We start from the raw sequence: 13,078 nt of genomic DNA on the forward strand, positions 1-13,078 counted from the left end.
TCCTCCTGGGCTGCGCTGACTGCAGTGGGGAGCAGGGGGCAGGCGCGTGCTCCGTCCTAGGTGTGGGCTTTAGCAGCTCAGTGTCCAGGCCCCGCCCTTGGTCTGGGCCTGGAGACAGTGACACTGCCCCCCAGTGAGGTTCCAGGGCAGAGCAGGCTTTGGGGATGCCAGGCCGGTCTAGGTGCCCCTGGAATGGGGCATCTGGGTGACATTCTCCCTGGCCCTGGCACTGTGGGGGTCTGCAGGGCATGGGTTCCTTGGGCACCCTCAGGCCCCCAGGTAGACCTCCACCAACCCCCCCACAGAATGCATGCGGTAGAAGACCCCCAGAGGCAGGCCAAAGTTGACGATGGTGAACCACGTCCGGTAGCCATAGAAGTCCTTTTCCAGCCCGTTCTCAAACTCCGGGTGGATGCCGAAAGCAGGCATCATCCAGAGCTGGGAAGGAGAGGAGGGTGCTGAGTGAGGCAGGGGGCTCTCCCATCCCCCACGGCCCTCGGCTCAGGGGAGGCAGGCCTCCCGAACCTGCGCCCTCTCCACTCCTCCTCCTCCTCAGGATGTCAGAGCCAGCCCCTCTGCCCTTATATCTCCCTCCCCCTCAAGGCCTTGAGCCCCCTCCTCAGCTTGCCTGGGGCTAGCCAGCCTGAGTTCCAGCTGAGACCCTTGGCTGCCACTCCCACGGGACAACCTGCTCCATCAAGTGGGGATCCCCTTGGCCTTGATCTCCATCCCTCTTTTCTGCTCTGGGTCCATTCTTCCACTGTCACGACTCTCTGCCCACTCCACTCTGACCCTGCCTCCTGTCCAAATTCTGCTCATTTCTCAAGGCCCAGACCAAACTTTCACGAAGCCTTCCTCGGACACTTGGGTCCACATTTTCTTTTTTGAGCTCCTACCTCCCTTTAGGGCCAATTTGTTACTTATGCTCTGCCTGGACCAGAGGTTTTGCCATCGGAGGTGTTGCCAGCACAGCCAGTAGCAGCATGGGCTCAAACAACCTGGAGTCGTCCCGGGACTGCCCCTTGGAGACTCTGGGAATATGGGCAGGTCAAAAAGCCTAAGCCTCAGTCTGCTCATCTGTTAAATGGGGTCAACAATAGCGCCTGCTTCACGTGTTAGGGTGACGATTCAGCGAGGTGCAGGGAAAGGTGGATTTGAGACTTAGCAGCCACCAGGTATTGAGTATTACTGTTAAGACCTTCCCCTAGAGCTTCTGTAGAAATACAGGCACTTTCTGATCTCTTCCTTCGACTGAATTCAGGGGATGATTAAATATTTGATAACTCTAACTGGTCCCCCTGTGTGTCCCCAACTAAGCAGTAAGCTCCCCTGGGGAAAAATCCTACATACATGTTTATAAAGAGCACTTAGCTACAGGCTTGGCACCTTCATCCATGCCAGCTACCACTCTCAAGCAGCATCGAGCGCGTTGGAAAGAGGCCTGTGTCCTTGGCAATCAAAGGACAAGCCAGCCGCCCTGGGGACCGTCAACGTGCAATGAATGCACCTTGATCCGTTCCTTCCTGAATGAGGCTCTCTGGGGCTGTCTCACCAGCTCCACCCCCACGTCTCCCCGCCCCGGCACTCACTGTGATGTTGCACAGGATGAGGAAGAGGGAAATCTCCTTGAGGGCTCGCCGCTTCCAGTTGAGGTGGCTGTAGGAGTGGATGTAGGCCAGCGAGGCCTGCCGCAGGTCCTGGCCCAGCTCCAGCAGGGAGCCCCTGCGGGGCGGCTCGGCCTCCCACTTCCCGGCCAGGCTCTCGGGAGTCGCCTCCCAGAGCGGGCGGCGGTGCAGGCCCTCGATGATGAACAGGTTCTGGGCCATATGCTGGAGGATGAGTAGCAGCGAGTAGGCCAGGATGAGGCAGTTGAGCAGCTGGTGGGGACGGGTGGCCGCAATGGCCACGATGGAGAAGTAGGAGATGCCCGTCTGGCCCAGCGCCGCACCCAGCAGTAGCACCACGTCCAGGCTGCGGGTGGGGTTCTTGAGCGTGTCCAGCTCTCGCTCCTCCAGCCCGTGGATGGCCGTGCCAGCCAGGCACGCCAGGCTCATAGCGGGCAGCACGGCCACGTAGAAGGCATAGTAGACAGTGAAGTACTCACGTGCAATGGCTGGGCCACTTGCTTGGATCTGGAAGAGCACAAAGACGCACACGCCTCCCACCAGCACCAGCAGGCCCAGCAGCGGCCCGAAGATGGCCCCATGCAGGCGGAAGGAGGGGGCGCCGGGAGGGGCGCCTGCGGCAGGTGCCAGGCGGCGGCCCACGTTCCTCCACATGACGAAGAGCACGGCGCAGCAGATGAGGCAGTACTCGGTGCTGAAGGGGTAGAGCATCAGGTAGCCCTTCTGGAAGACCTCGCACATGGTGACGTTGAGGCACATACAGGTGTTGGTGCCGTTGCCTGGGAGGGGGCAGGGCGGGAAGGGACAGAGGTTCAGGTGGGCCTTGCTCGGGGGAAACCAGAGGCACGAATCAATCCTGTTCACCTCCTGGAGTGTGGCCGAGGTGGAAGAGACCCAGCCACCCATTTTACAGACGTGGAAACTGAGGCCCAGAGAGGGAAGTCGGAAATCACAGAATGGGTGGTGGCGCTGCACGTAAGAATCTGCTTGCCAATGCAGGGGACACAGGTTCAGTCCCTGGTACGGGGAGATTCCACGTGCCTCGGAACGGCTAAGGTCATGCACCACAGCTACTGAGCCTGCGTGTGCCACAAGAGAAGCCACTTCAAGGAGAAACCCGCACTCGCAGCGACCAGAGAAAGCCCTCACAAAGCAACAGAGGCCCAGCGCGACAAAACACACACACACACACACACACACAGAGCAGAAATAACAGGGTGCTCATTTCTATTTATTTTTTTGTGTGTGGAACCTTAACTCCCCAACCAGGGATCGAACCCCTTGCCCCCTGCAGGGGAAGCATGGAGTCTTAACCAGTGGGCCTCCAGGGGAGTCCCCAGGATGATCATTTCTTGACAAAAGGATTCTAGACCTCAGGGGCCAAGCTTAGATAAAGCATTTGACATGTGATGTCTTCAGGGCCAAAGCTCTATGGATGACTTGCTGAGCACGAGGGGAAATCTGTAACCTTGCACTGAGATGCTCTGGCAGCTACACCTGCTCGGTCAACAGCATCCACTGTGCGGTGATCAGATATCTTTCCTGTGATGAGGTGCCCTGCAAAGACACAGCATCCCCGGTGGAATGCTGGTGTCCAGAATGCTCCCCCTGAATCTAATCAACACTTCAGTCCACACTTCCCATTTCTAGGAAAAGTAGGGAAGAGGGGAACAAGTCAAATGCCACCACGAGGAAGCAACCTGACCAACCTCAATGTCATTAGGGAAAAAGAGACTTAACTGAGCCACCAAATGTATTGCATGTTTGAACAAACCATCTGTAAATGACATTTCTTAGACTGATTGGACAAAGTCAAATATAGATTTATCCATATAAATGGGGATGGGGATGATGTTAAGGAAGTTAGCGATTATAATAGCATTTTGCTAATGTAGGGAAATATATTATTTTAAAGGCTTGCATACTGAAACGTTTTGAGATGAAATGACAGGATTTCTATAAGATAAGTAACTCACCAAAAATACTGGAATAAATATGGCAAAGTGTTAAAAATGATTACATCTAGGTTATGGGTATGGCCTGTTCTACTCATCTAGATGTCTGAATTGTTTAATAATTAAAAAACGCGTGATGTCACTTGCCAAAAATTCTCTTTGCATAGCTCTTCTGAGGAATGGATCTGGAGCATAAAGAATGCCACAGTATCCAGGCGTGCCAAGATTTATGCAATGGGTGTGTGAGTGCATGAGTGTGCTGAGAAGGCGTGGCTGTACACAAGTCAACACGGCGATGGCACCTGGGAGGGGGGGTTGTATACACACAGGTGTGGCTGAATCCCACAGACAGCAATGTTCCTTCCCATGTAGGACATGGCCTCTAAGTGCACCCTGTATAGGTGGGGCACTGCGTACATGGGAGGATCCAGGGAGTTCTTTCTGCCCAGAAACATTCTGTTCCTCCTGATATCTGATATGTCCAGGTGCCTACAAATGTGTTGGGAAGACACATTCCTTTCAGTTGTAAAGGCTTCTCAGCTTCTTGCAAGTAAAATGAAGACACCAGGGGTGTAGGGAGTACCTGGACTTATTGGTGGATTAGTGGCTAGCTCAGTGATAGCAAGATGGTGCCCGGAGAGGGCTTGTGGAGCATTAGAACCTGGTGGGGCAGGCCCAGAATGCAGGCAAAAGTCAGTACCCCTGGCAACAGTGTTTTTGTTGAGTCTTGATCTGGACTCTAGAGCTTGCTCCCAACTGTACAGAGTCACTGAGCCTCACCTGTTTGCGGAAACGTGCATGTGTGTGTGCGCACATTCAGAGACGGGGGGGTCGCCGTCTCCTCTTACCTGAGAGCTTCTTCATGAGGGCGCTGAGCTCAGCCTCGATCTCATGGTGCATGGAGTCGTTGGAGACAGCCAGAAGCCACAGCAGCAGATTCGTGGCCAGCGTCAGCATCAGGCCACACCTGGAGGAGGTGCTACACTCTGCCCACACAGCCTGGCCAGCGCCGTGGGTACCGCGCTTCACCATCACTGCCTTTGGGGGGACTGCTCTCACCCAAAGCCAGATCCTACCTGCTATTAGAACTTCAGGAGGGGTGGCCCTAGGGGCTCCCCGGGACCCAACCAATCCATAGTCCCAGGGCCACCCTGCCCAGGGAAGCTGTGGAGGGCTGGCATGGGTGGGGGATGGGGGTGTCCCAGGAGTTGTTGCAAGGCGAGAAGGGGCCCACATCTCACCTAGTGAAGTTGGTCTGGATCTGAACGCAGTCCTTACAGTGTTTCCAGAGCACCCAGGTCTGAAAGAGAACAGGCTCTGAGCCCGGAGGGTTGGGGTGGAGGTGGGTGGTGGGTTCATGGTGTGTGTGCGCCAGTGGCTCGTGTGTATTTACAGTGGAAGAGACGGTGAGGACATCTGGCCTGGATTCCTGGCTCCACTGTTTCCTTACTGTGTGGTCTTGGACCAGTGGCAAAACATCTCTGAGCCTCAGTCTCCTCGTCTCTAAAATGGGAACGCCTGGGCCTCCCTGGTGGCTCAGGGGTAAAGAATCTGCCTGCCAGGGCAGGAGACTCTGGTTTTAATCCCTGATCTGGGCAGATCCCACATGCCTTGGAGCAGCTAAGCCGGTGCACCCCAGCTCCTGAGACTGCGCTCTAGAGCCCGGCAGCTGCAACTACTGACGCCCACGTGCCCTAGAGTCCGTGCCCCACAAGGGAAGGCCGTCCACCGCAGCCGGAGAGTAGCCCCTGCTCTCTGTAGCTGAGCAAAGCCCCTGCAGTAACGAAGACCCGCACAGCCGAAACAAATAAGATTATTAGAAAAAAGAAGAGTAGCTCTGTGGACTTCCCTTTGGTCCGGTGGTTAAGACTCTACTTTCACTGCAGTGGGCACCAGTTCCCTCTGTGGTCAGGGAACTAAGATTCCACATGCCACACAACCAAATAAAAAATAAATTGTATTAAAAAAAAAAAAAAGCTCTGTATATCCAGGTGGGGGTGTAGATTTAGGTATGTACTGGCAGACATATCAATAGGTGTCTGCGTTTCAGAGACTCCCTGAGCAGCGCTGATGCTGGCACTTGCGGGTGGTGTGGGTGTGGGCACAGGGGGCATGTTGGGGTGGCGGGTGGGCGTGGTGTGTGTGGGCACCTCCTCTGGGCGGAGGTTTGCTGATGTGGCTGTTTTTAGGCATAGGGTGCGGAGTGGGGGTGGGCGAGGCCAGTCACCTGGACGCTGATGAAGATGACCTCGATGGCGGGGAAGACCAGCTCCAGCTGCGACTTGCAGCGGATGTGGCTCACGTCGTAGCCCACGCGGAAGACGTTGAGGCAGACGGTGCAGCTGCCGAAGAGCACCAGGGAACCTGGCCGGGCGGCGGGTGGGGGCCATTGGCACCTCCTGGAGCGGGGACCGTCCCTCCCCCGGCCTCTGCACCCACCTCCACCCCCCACCCCCGCTCCGGGCGCCCGGACACTCACCCCGCACCCACACGGGGCCTGCATGCGGGTCCCGGTGGAGCACGGCGTGCGGCTGCCGGGTGGTCCCCGCGGTGTAGTAGAGGAGCCAGAGGGCGGACAGGACCTTCAGCGCGGCCAGCAGGATCCACACGTCCCCCAGCGTGACGGCCACGTTGTTGAAGACCATGCTGCAGATGAAGGCTCCGCCCAGGAGCACCACATTGAGCGCTAGGAGCCCCGAGAAGAGCTGCCCGGCCTTCTGGGCCTGCCGGTCCCGCCGCAGCAGCAGCGAGAAGTGCCTTGCCAGCCAGGACCTCTGGACCGGCGAGGCAGGGGCCCTGGTCCACTCGGACCCCAAGGCCACTTGGTTCTCCTTGGCTGGAGCCTCTCCAGTCGCCTGAGCCTCTGGAGTGGCCATGGGTGGAGCCTCAGTAGGGGCTGGGGAGGGAGACAGGGTTCTTGTTGGCTGCCGAGCTGTCCTGGGCTCCATTCCACTCTTGCCTCTCATTGCTGTGTGACCCAGGGAAGCCAAGCAACCTCTCTGATCGGGACATTGGAAATCATAGCAGCTACCCCATCTACCTTACAGGACCAGAGAAGGTTCAAAGAGACCAGCCCTCTGTGTTCCACATAAAGTTAGGGGTTATCTAAAGGGGCTTGAGGACCACTTCTCCCCCACCCCACCCCTGTCCTCCTGCCTCAGTGTTTGATCTTAGGTGGAATAGTGGCGTCCAGCAAGGGAGCCAAGGGCATCTGCACAGTGCTTGGCCACTGGCTGTTTCCAAGGCTGTGACTTTTCACCCCGAAAGGCTGTGCGTGCCCTGTCTTCTGGAAGGAGTTTCACTCCTGAAGTCAGGGAGAGCAAAGTCGGTGTCCTCTCCCATTCTGACTCTGATCAGTTGGGTCATGGTTGCCTAGGGTGCTGTGCTGAGAAGGATCCCGCGGCCAAGTGTGCGCTTGGGCTTTCCCATCCTTGGGAAAGAATGCTGTATCTGAAATAATGCTCTGTTATGGGTGCTATATACCCACTCCAGTGTTCTTGCCTGGAGAATCCCAGGGACGGGGGAGCCTGGTGGGCTGCCGTCTATGGGGTCGCACAGAGTCAGACATGACTGAAGCGACTTAGCAGCAGCAGCAGCATGGGTGCTATATGGAGAAGGAAATGGCAACCCACTCCAGTATTCTTGCCTGGAGAGCCTCATGGATAGAGGAGCCTGGAGGGTCCATGGGGTCACAAAGAGTTGGGCACAACTTACAACTGAACAACAACAAAATGGTTGTATATAAAATTACTTTGAAAAGCTCTAGAAGACACCCATCGAGTTCATAATAGGAGTTGCTTCTGGGTAAAGGAGGAAAACACGGGCACTGGGAGGAGTGGCTAATGTTCTGGTTTTTTGCTTTTTTTTTTTTTAAACATTACTTTTGTAAAGTTATTATTATTATTTTTTGACCGTGCTGTGCTGCAGATGGGATCCTAGTTTCCCAGCCAGGGGTCAAACCTGTGCCTCCTGCAGTGAAAGCACAGAGTCCTAACCACTGGACTGCCAGGGAAGTCCTAAAGTTTTTATTTTATTTCCTAAAATTAATTTTAAAGCACATTAAAGGTGTAAGGAAAAAAGTTCTGACACTGATTTGCAGTACCTACCATAAGCACGGGACATCCTGGGATCAGCACAAATGCTATGGCCCTTGACTCTCTCTCTTTTTTTTTTTTTTTTGGCCTTGCTGTGAGGCTTGTGGGATTTTAGTTCCCCAATCAGGGATTGAACCTGTGCTCTCGGCAGTGAAAGCACAGAGTCCTAACCAGTGGATGACCAGGGAATTCTCATGCCCTTGACTTTGATAGAACTGAATTCCATCTGTACCCTCCCTGGAGGCCTCAGTGTCTCAGGAGTGCACAGCTCAATGCGGGGAATTCCATCCCTGACTCTTCTCTTTCCCCTGAGTGTCTCCTGCTACTTTCTCAGCTTCCCCAAGTTTTCACTTGGGCCTGCTCCCTTTGTTGGGCTTCCCAGGTAGCTCAGTGGTAAAGAATCTGCCTGCCAATGTAGGAGATACGAGTTCAATCCCTGGGTTGGGAAGATCCCTGGAGAAGGAAATGGCAACCCACTCCTGTATTCTTGCCTGGGAAATCCCATGGACAGAGGAGCCTGGAGGGCTACAGTCCACGGGGCTGTGAAAGAGTGTGACGTGATGAGGGACTAAAGAGCAACAGCAAACCCCTTAGTCTCCCCTTGCTTGACCCAGATCCTGGGTCACCCCCATACCCAGCTCAGGGCCCCTTCCTGAAGTCTAGCACCCTCCCCCCATGGGCCCTTTGGGTTCACGTAGAGCTGCACTGGAGAGTGGGAATGCCCCACTGGTCGCAGCTGCTGTCCCGGTGAGAAGGTTCCTTCCCCACCCCTCCCATGCCAGGTGCTCTACCTGCTGCTACCCTGCGTTCCTGGTGCTTTGGGCTCAGGGTCCTAAGCACTCACCGTCCCCATTCTCCAGGCTGCCAGAGGCCTGATTTCTAATTCACTGTCTCAGAGAAGCATCGCTATCCCTACATCTTCCAGAAGGAACCATGTGTCCTCCTCACCAGTCCCCTCGCCCCTGTGTATTCCAGCTCACAGACAGCTCTGAGATTTTCTTGACCTCAACCACTACCCTGGTTCCTGGCTCCCTCTTAAACTAGTCTCCCTACCCACTGTGTCTCTCCCCTACTGTGATCCCTGCAAAGGCAACCAACTGCCCTCAATGTAGAGGCCATACTACCTAGTGTGGCCTTCATGGCCTTTCAAAATGAAGCCAGGGGGCCATCTCTGGCAGTCCCGTGGCTAAGAGCCCATGCTCGCAATGCAGGGAGCTCGGGCTCAATCCCTGGTCAGGGAATTATGAATAGATCCCACATGCTGCAACTAAGAATCTCAGTGCAGCCAAATAAACTAATATTTTAAATTAAAAAGAAAAGAAATGAGGCAGCATGGGCTTGGACTGTGCAAAGTGATCAAGGGAGGGCAGCTGCTGTTGCTTCCTGGTCTGGCCTTGACCGCCCTCTCCAGCACTGTTCTCAGACCCTCCCCCTTGCCCATGGGCTGTGCTATCCTGCTGCCTAGTTCCTAGAATCCTCTGCTTTTGTTCACCTCCCTGTCTTTCCCACACCCCACCCTTTACCCATCATACCCACCCCCTCACCCTTTGGCTAAACTGCAGGGTGTCCTTCAGGACTCAGTGGAGTCGCACCGGTTCAAGGAATCCTCCCCTGAACCCCCTCACCTAAGGCTGGACTAGGGGGTCCCTCTAGATACCTGCCCTGCACCCACGCTTGAGGCTGGAGCATCTTTGGTCATACTCTGTTTTAATTAGCTGTGCTCTGCTCTGTCTCTCTCTTTGGACTCTGAGCTTTAGACTCTCCCTCTATGGAACCAGCAGAAGACCCTCAGCATATTCGGCTTTCATATGCAGCCTCAGTACTTCCCCGGTGGTCCAGTGGTTAAGAACCTACCTTCTAATGCAGGGGGTGCAAGGTTGGTTTCTGGTTGGGGAGCTAAGACCCCACAGTGCTAGTAGCTCAGTTATGTCTGACTCTTCGCGATCCCTGGACTATAGCCTGCTAGACTCCGCTGTCTATGGAATTCTCCAGGCAAGAACTGTGGAGTGGGTCAGTTCAGTTCAGTCACTCAGTCGTGTCTGACTCTTTGAAACCCCATGGACTGCAGCACACCAGGCTTCCTTGTCCATCAACAACTAGAGTGGGTAGCCATTCCCTTCTCCAGGGGATCTTCCCAACTCAAGGACTGAACTCAGGTCTCCTGCATTGCAGGCAGATTCTTTACCACCTGAGCCACCAGGGAAGCTCAAGTATCTACAGGCTGAGCGGCAAATAAGCCCATGAGCTAAACTAGAGAAACCCCCACACACCATAACGAGGAGCCCGCACAGTCAAAATTAAAATAATAAATGAAATGCAGCCGCTTCAGGCCCCCACTTTCCCATGTGCAACCTGCCCAATATTTATACCTCCTAAGGTCCTCTTCTGGGGCAAATAGAATAACAAAACTTGGTGCTCTTTTAAAGATTCCACCAGTGATTTCCTATCCTTTTCCCAGTCCTTGTCTTTCCTGCTCCAGTTCACCCTCCTCCTTGTCCAGCCCCCTTCTCACACCCCAGGCACATGCCCACCACAGGCCCAGCCAGAGGACTCCCCGTTTCTCCTGCCGTCTCCCCCCATCATCACTCCTCCAGCCTGCTGTTCCTTCCATCTCTTGTGCTGTCCTCCCCTAATCAATCGCTCTTGCCCACTGTCACCATCCAGCTTAAGCACCTCTCCTGGGAAGACTTCTCTCTTTGCCTAAGCGTCTATCGAGAGTGGGTGTATACTGCTCCGGGTGTGCCTGTTGGGCAGAGACCAGGTCTTGCTTATCTCAGACCCCACCCTACCCCTAAATTTGTTACAGTCAGGACACTGAACCAATGTTTGCTGACTGCCTCTGGCATTTTCTAGGGAACTTTCAGCACCAGAGCCGTGGACAGAGACCCGTAGGCATCAGACCCTTGACTTTCCAGAAGATCTTTATCTTTTCCCCTAAGACTCCCCCGCCCAGGTTGAGCAAGCCTGAAGCTCACAGGGACAACTCCTTGCTCCTTTCCTCCCAAACCTGACTGCCCCATCTCGCCTTCCCAGAATCTGCACCGAGGCTGGAGGACCGCCTAATGCCAGAATCTGGCACTTACTACCAGGGTGATCTTGGACAAGCTCCCTAGAATCTCTGTTTCTCTTGTCATTCCGGGCGTTTCTCTTCGGTTTCCTCATCTGCACACACACACAACTATGGAATAGTACCTGCTACACAGTAGACGTTCAATAAAGATTTCTTGAACGGGTAAACGAAGGAATTAATGCATGAAACCTGGAGTTCCCTCAAAAGTAAATGATTTAACACACGCACATACCTATAGAGCCGTGCCTGGCACACAGAATGATCTGAGTGTTAAACTATTTATGCACTTCCTCCCTGTTCTGTCCAGTCTGAGAGGAGCCCCAAGGGTCAAGGTTATTGGTGAATTTGCGGAGGAGGAGGAGGGGGGGCAGTTTTGATTGGACTGCAGACCTAGACAGGACGCTGGAGGAGGAAGTCCTATCCTCTAGGGGTCCTCGCCTTGACTATCTTCCCCGCCCCCATCCCCAGGAGCCAACCCTGCATCGGCAGCTAGAGGGAGCCCTCAAAGAGGCGGAGAGGATCCTTCCCCCCGGAGAGGGTGCTGGGGTGGGCAAGCTGGGGTCGCGGGAAGTGGGTGAGGGCGCCCAGACTGACAAAGAGAAATCCACCACTCTCTGACACGCCCTTCGGCGCGACGCCAGTCCGAAGGAGGGCCCAGACACCAAACTGGTTTGTGGGTCTTGATTAGAGGCAGTGATGAAAGCTAAGGAGCCGTCGGGGCGCGGCGCCCGGCCAGTTCCGAAGGAGGCTGCTGAGCACCGGCCGGGGAGCTTCGGCATTTCTTTCCGAGCCACTCGAGGGACTGCGAGGCCTAGGACGGTCGCCACACGTCTGCCTCGGACTGGGCGTCCGGGCAACCTCAGCCGTCCGGACGTTTCTCTTCCTCCTGGCTTCGGCTGTGCGCGCTCGGACGCGGCTATGGCAAGGCGAGCTCTGTGCGCCCCCAGCCAGGGAAAAGGAGATGGGGCGCGGAGCTGAGGTTGGGGTGGCGATCAGAGAGGGGCTGAAGTTCAGGTCCCCAGGGGTTGGCTTCCCTCCCGCCCCAGTCCTTGCAGCCCCCGGTCTCTGAACCTCACTTTGGGAGCGCAGTAGGTGTGTGTCGAGGGTGGGCTCACCTGGAATGCTCCTGCAGGAGTGCGAGGGCGCTCCAGGCCCTAACGGCGCCGCGGGGAAGTCTTACCTGAGGCCTGGGCAGGCATCGCCGCCGGCTGGCTCCCGTCTGTCCAGATGAGGCCCCCGCGCGGGGACCGAGGCCCCCGACGCCCTGCCCCCGCGGGACTGCGCAGCTGCTGCCTCTCGGGCTCCGCGGCCCATTGATTTTTCTGTTGACTTTGGGGCTCTCATTAATCCTTCATTAATTACCCTGCCGGGGGCTCCCCGGACGGCTCAGCCAATAGCGAGGCGGCTGGACCGGAGGGCGGGGCCGAAGGCGGTGCAGACACGCGGCGCAGGGGTGGGGTGGGATGCAATGTCCTTAGGCCAAAGTAGAGGCCTTTCGGGGTTCAGGCCACACTTTCCTCTGGTGGCCCAGCAGGGAACGAGCCGTCCTCCATAGATCTGGGGTCGCTCCGCCCCCCCACCTCCCCGTACCCCACCTAGCACCAGCCTTGCCGCACCCTCTCTCCCCCTAAGTCAAACGTGAACTTGGGGCGGAAGACACCTGGTTCCCACAGGGCAGGGGGCGCCCCCTCTGGCCCTCCTCAGCTCTCCCTGGAGCCTGGCGTCCTGCCCACCTAGTCCTGCTGGCGGAGTCCTGGCAGGTTTTTCTCCAAAGTCCCCTGTGCGCCCGACCCTGTTGCTCCCACTCTCCCCTCTAAATGCCGTCTCCTCCCACCCCAGGCCCCATCCCAGCCTGTCCCCCTTCTGACTCCGCTAGCTGCTGGCGCCTCCTTTGCCATCTCTGACTTTCTCAATCTCTCCTTCTCTATCTCCCCCTCCCTCCTTTTTGGGATCAAATCATTTTACTGGGGGGCTTCCAGAGAGGGTCGAAGGGCTGGGAGAACAATGAGATTGCAAGTCCTCTGCCCCACCCGGGTGTCCCCACTTCACAGTCACCCCCATCTCTATATCTTTTATAGAGTAGAAGCTAGAGGGCTTTGGAGAGGCGCCTCGGGGACCGCAGGGAGGGGCAGGTGGTGGGTGACGGGAGGCCCTGATGGGGTGGGCTGTGCCACCCAACACCTGTTAAGCTAGAACTGCCAGGTTACAAACTGGGTTATATCAGCGTGTGTTGTAAATGTGAGACCCTGAAATGTTTTATTTGAGAGGAAACAAATGCTCTGATGCTTGAAAAAAAAGTTTGAAAATTATTATTCTTAGTAGTAAAAGTGCTGG

General features: G+C 55.8%; 1 protein-coding gene across 1 annotated transcript; it reads right to left on the bottom strand.

Moving 5' to 3' along the window:
• Positions 1 to 249: 249 nt before the first annotated feature.
• Positions 250 to 6,546, bottom strand: OTOP3 (otopetrin 3). Its single transcript, XM_069542549.1, has 6 exons — positions 6,060 to 6,546; positions 5,808 to 5,944; positions 4,822 to 4,880; positions 4,429 to 4,547; positions 1,590 to 2,404; positions 250 to 438 (listed from the first exon to the last, which is right to left on the bottom strand). The coding sequence occupies exons 1-6, from the start codon at positions 6,544 to 6,546 to the stop codon at positions 268 to 270; spliced, it is 1,788 nt and encodes a 595-aa protein (XP_069398650.1). The 3' UTR covers positions 250 to 267.
• Positions 6,547 to 13,078: the final 6,532 nt, after the last annotated feature.

This window comes from Ovis canadensis, chromosome 11 (assembly GCF_042477335.2).
Source record: "Ovis canadensis isolate MfBH-ARS-UI-01 breed Bighorn chromosome 11, ARS-UI_OviCan_v2, whole genome shotgun sequence".
Classification (NCBI taxonomy): domain Eukaryota; kingdom Metazoa; phylum Chordata; class Mammalia; order Artiodactyla; family Bovidae; genus Ovis; species Ovis canadensis.

Excerpts from the sequence above, each read along its gene's own strand:
- OTOP3 (XM_069542549.1), bottom strand. The coding sequence starts at position 6,546 with ATGAGAGGCAAGAGTGGAATGGAGCCCAGGACAGCTCGGCAGCCAACA. Across the intron at positions 4,548-4,821 it reads ATCCAGACCAACTTCACTAG|GTGTGGCCTGATGCTGACGC; the intron begins GTGAGATGTGGG and ends CACCTCCTCCAG. Across the intron at positions 439-1,589 it reads TCATCCTGTGCAACATCACA|CTCTGGATGATGCCTGCTTT; the intron begins GTGAGTGCCGGG and ends TCTCCTTCCCAG.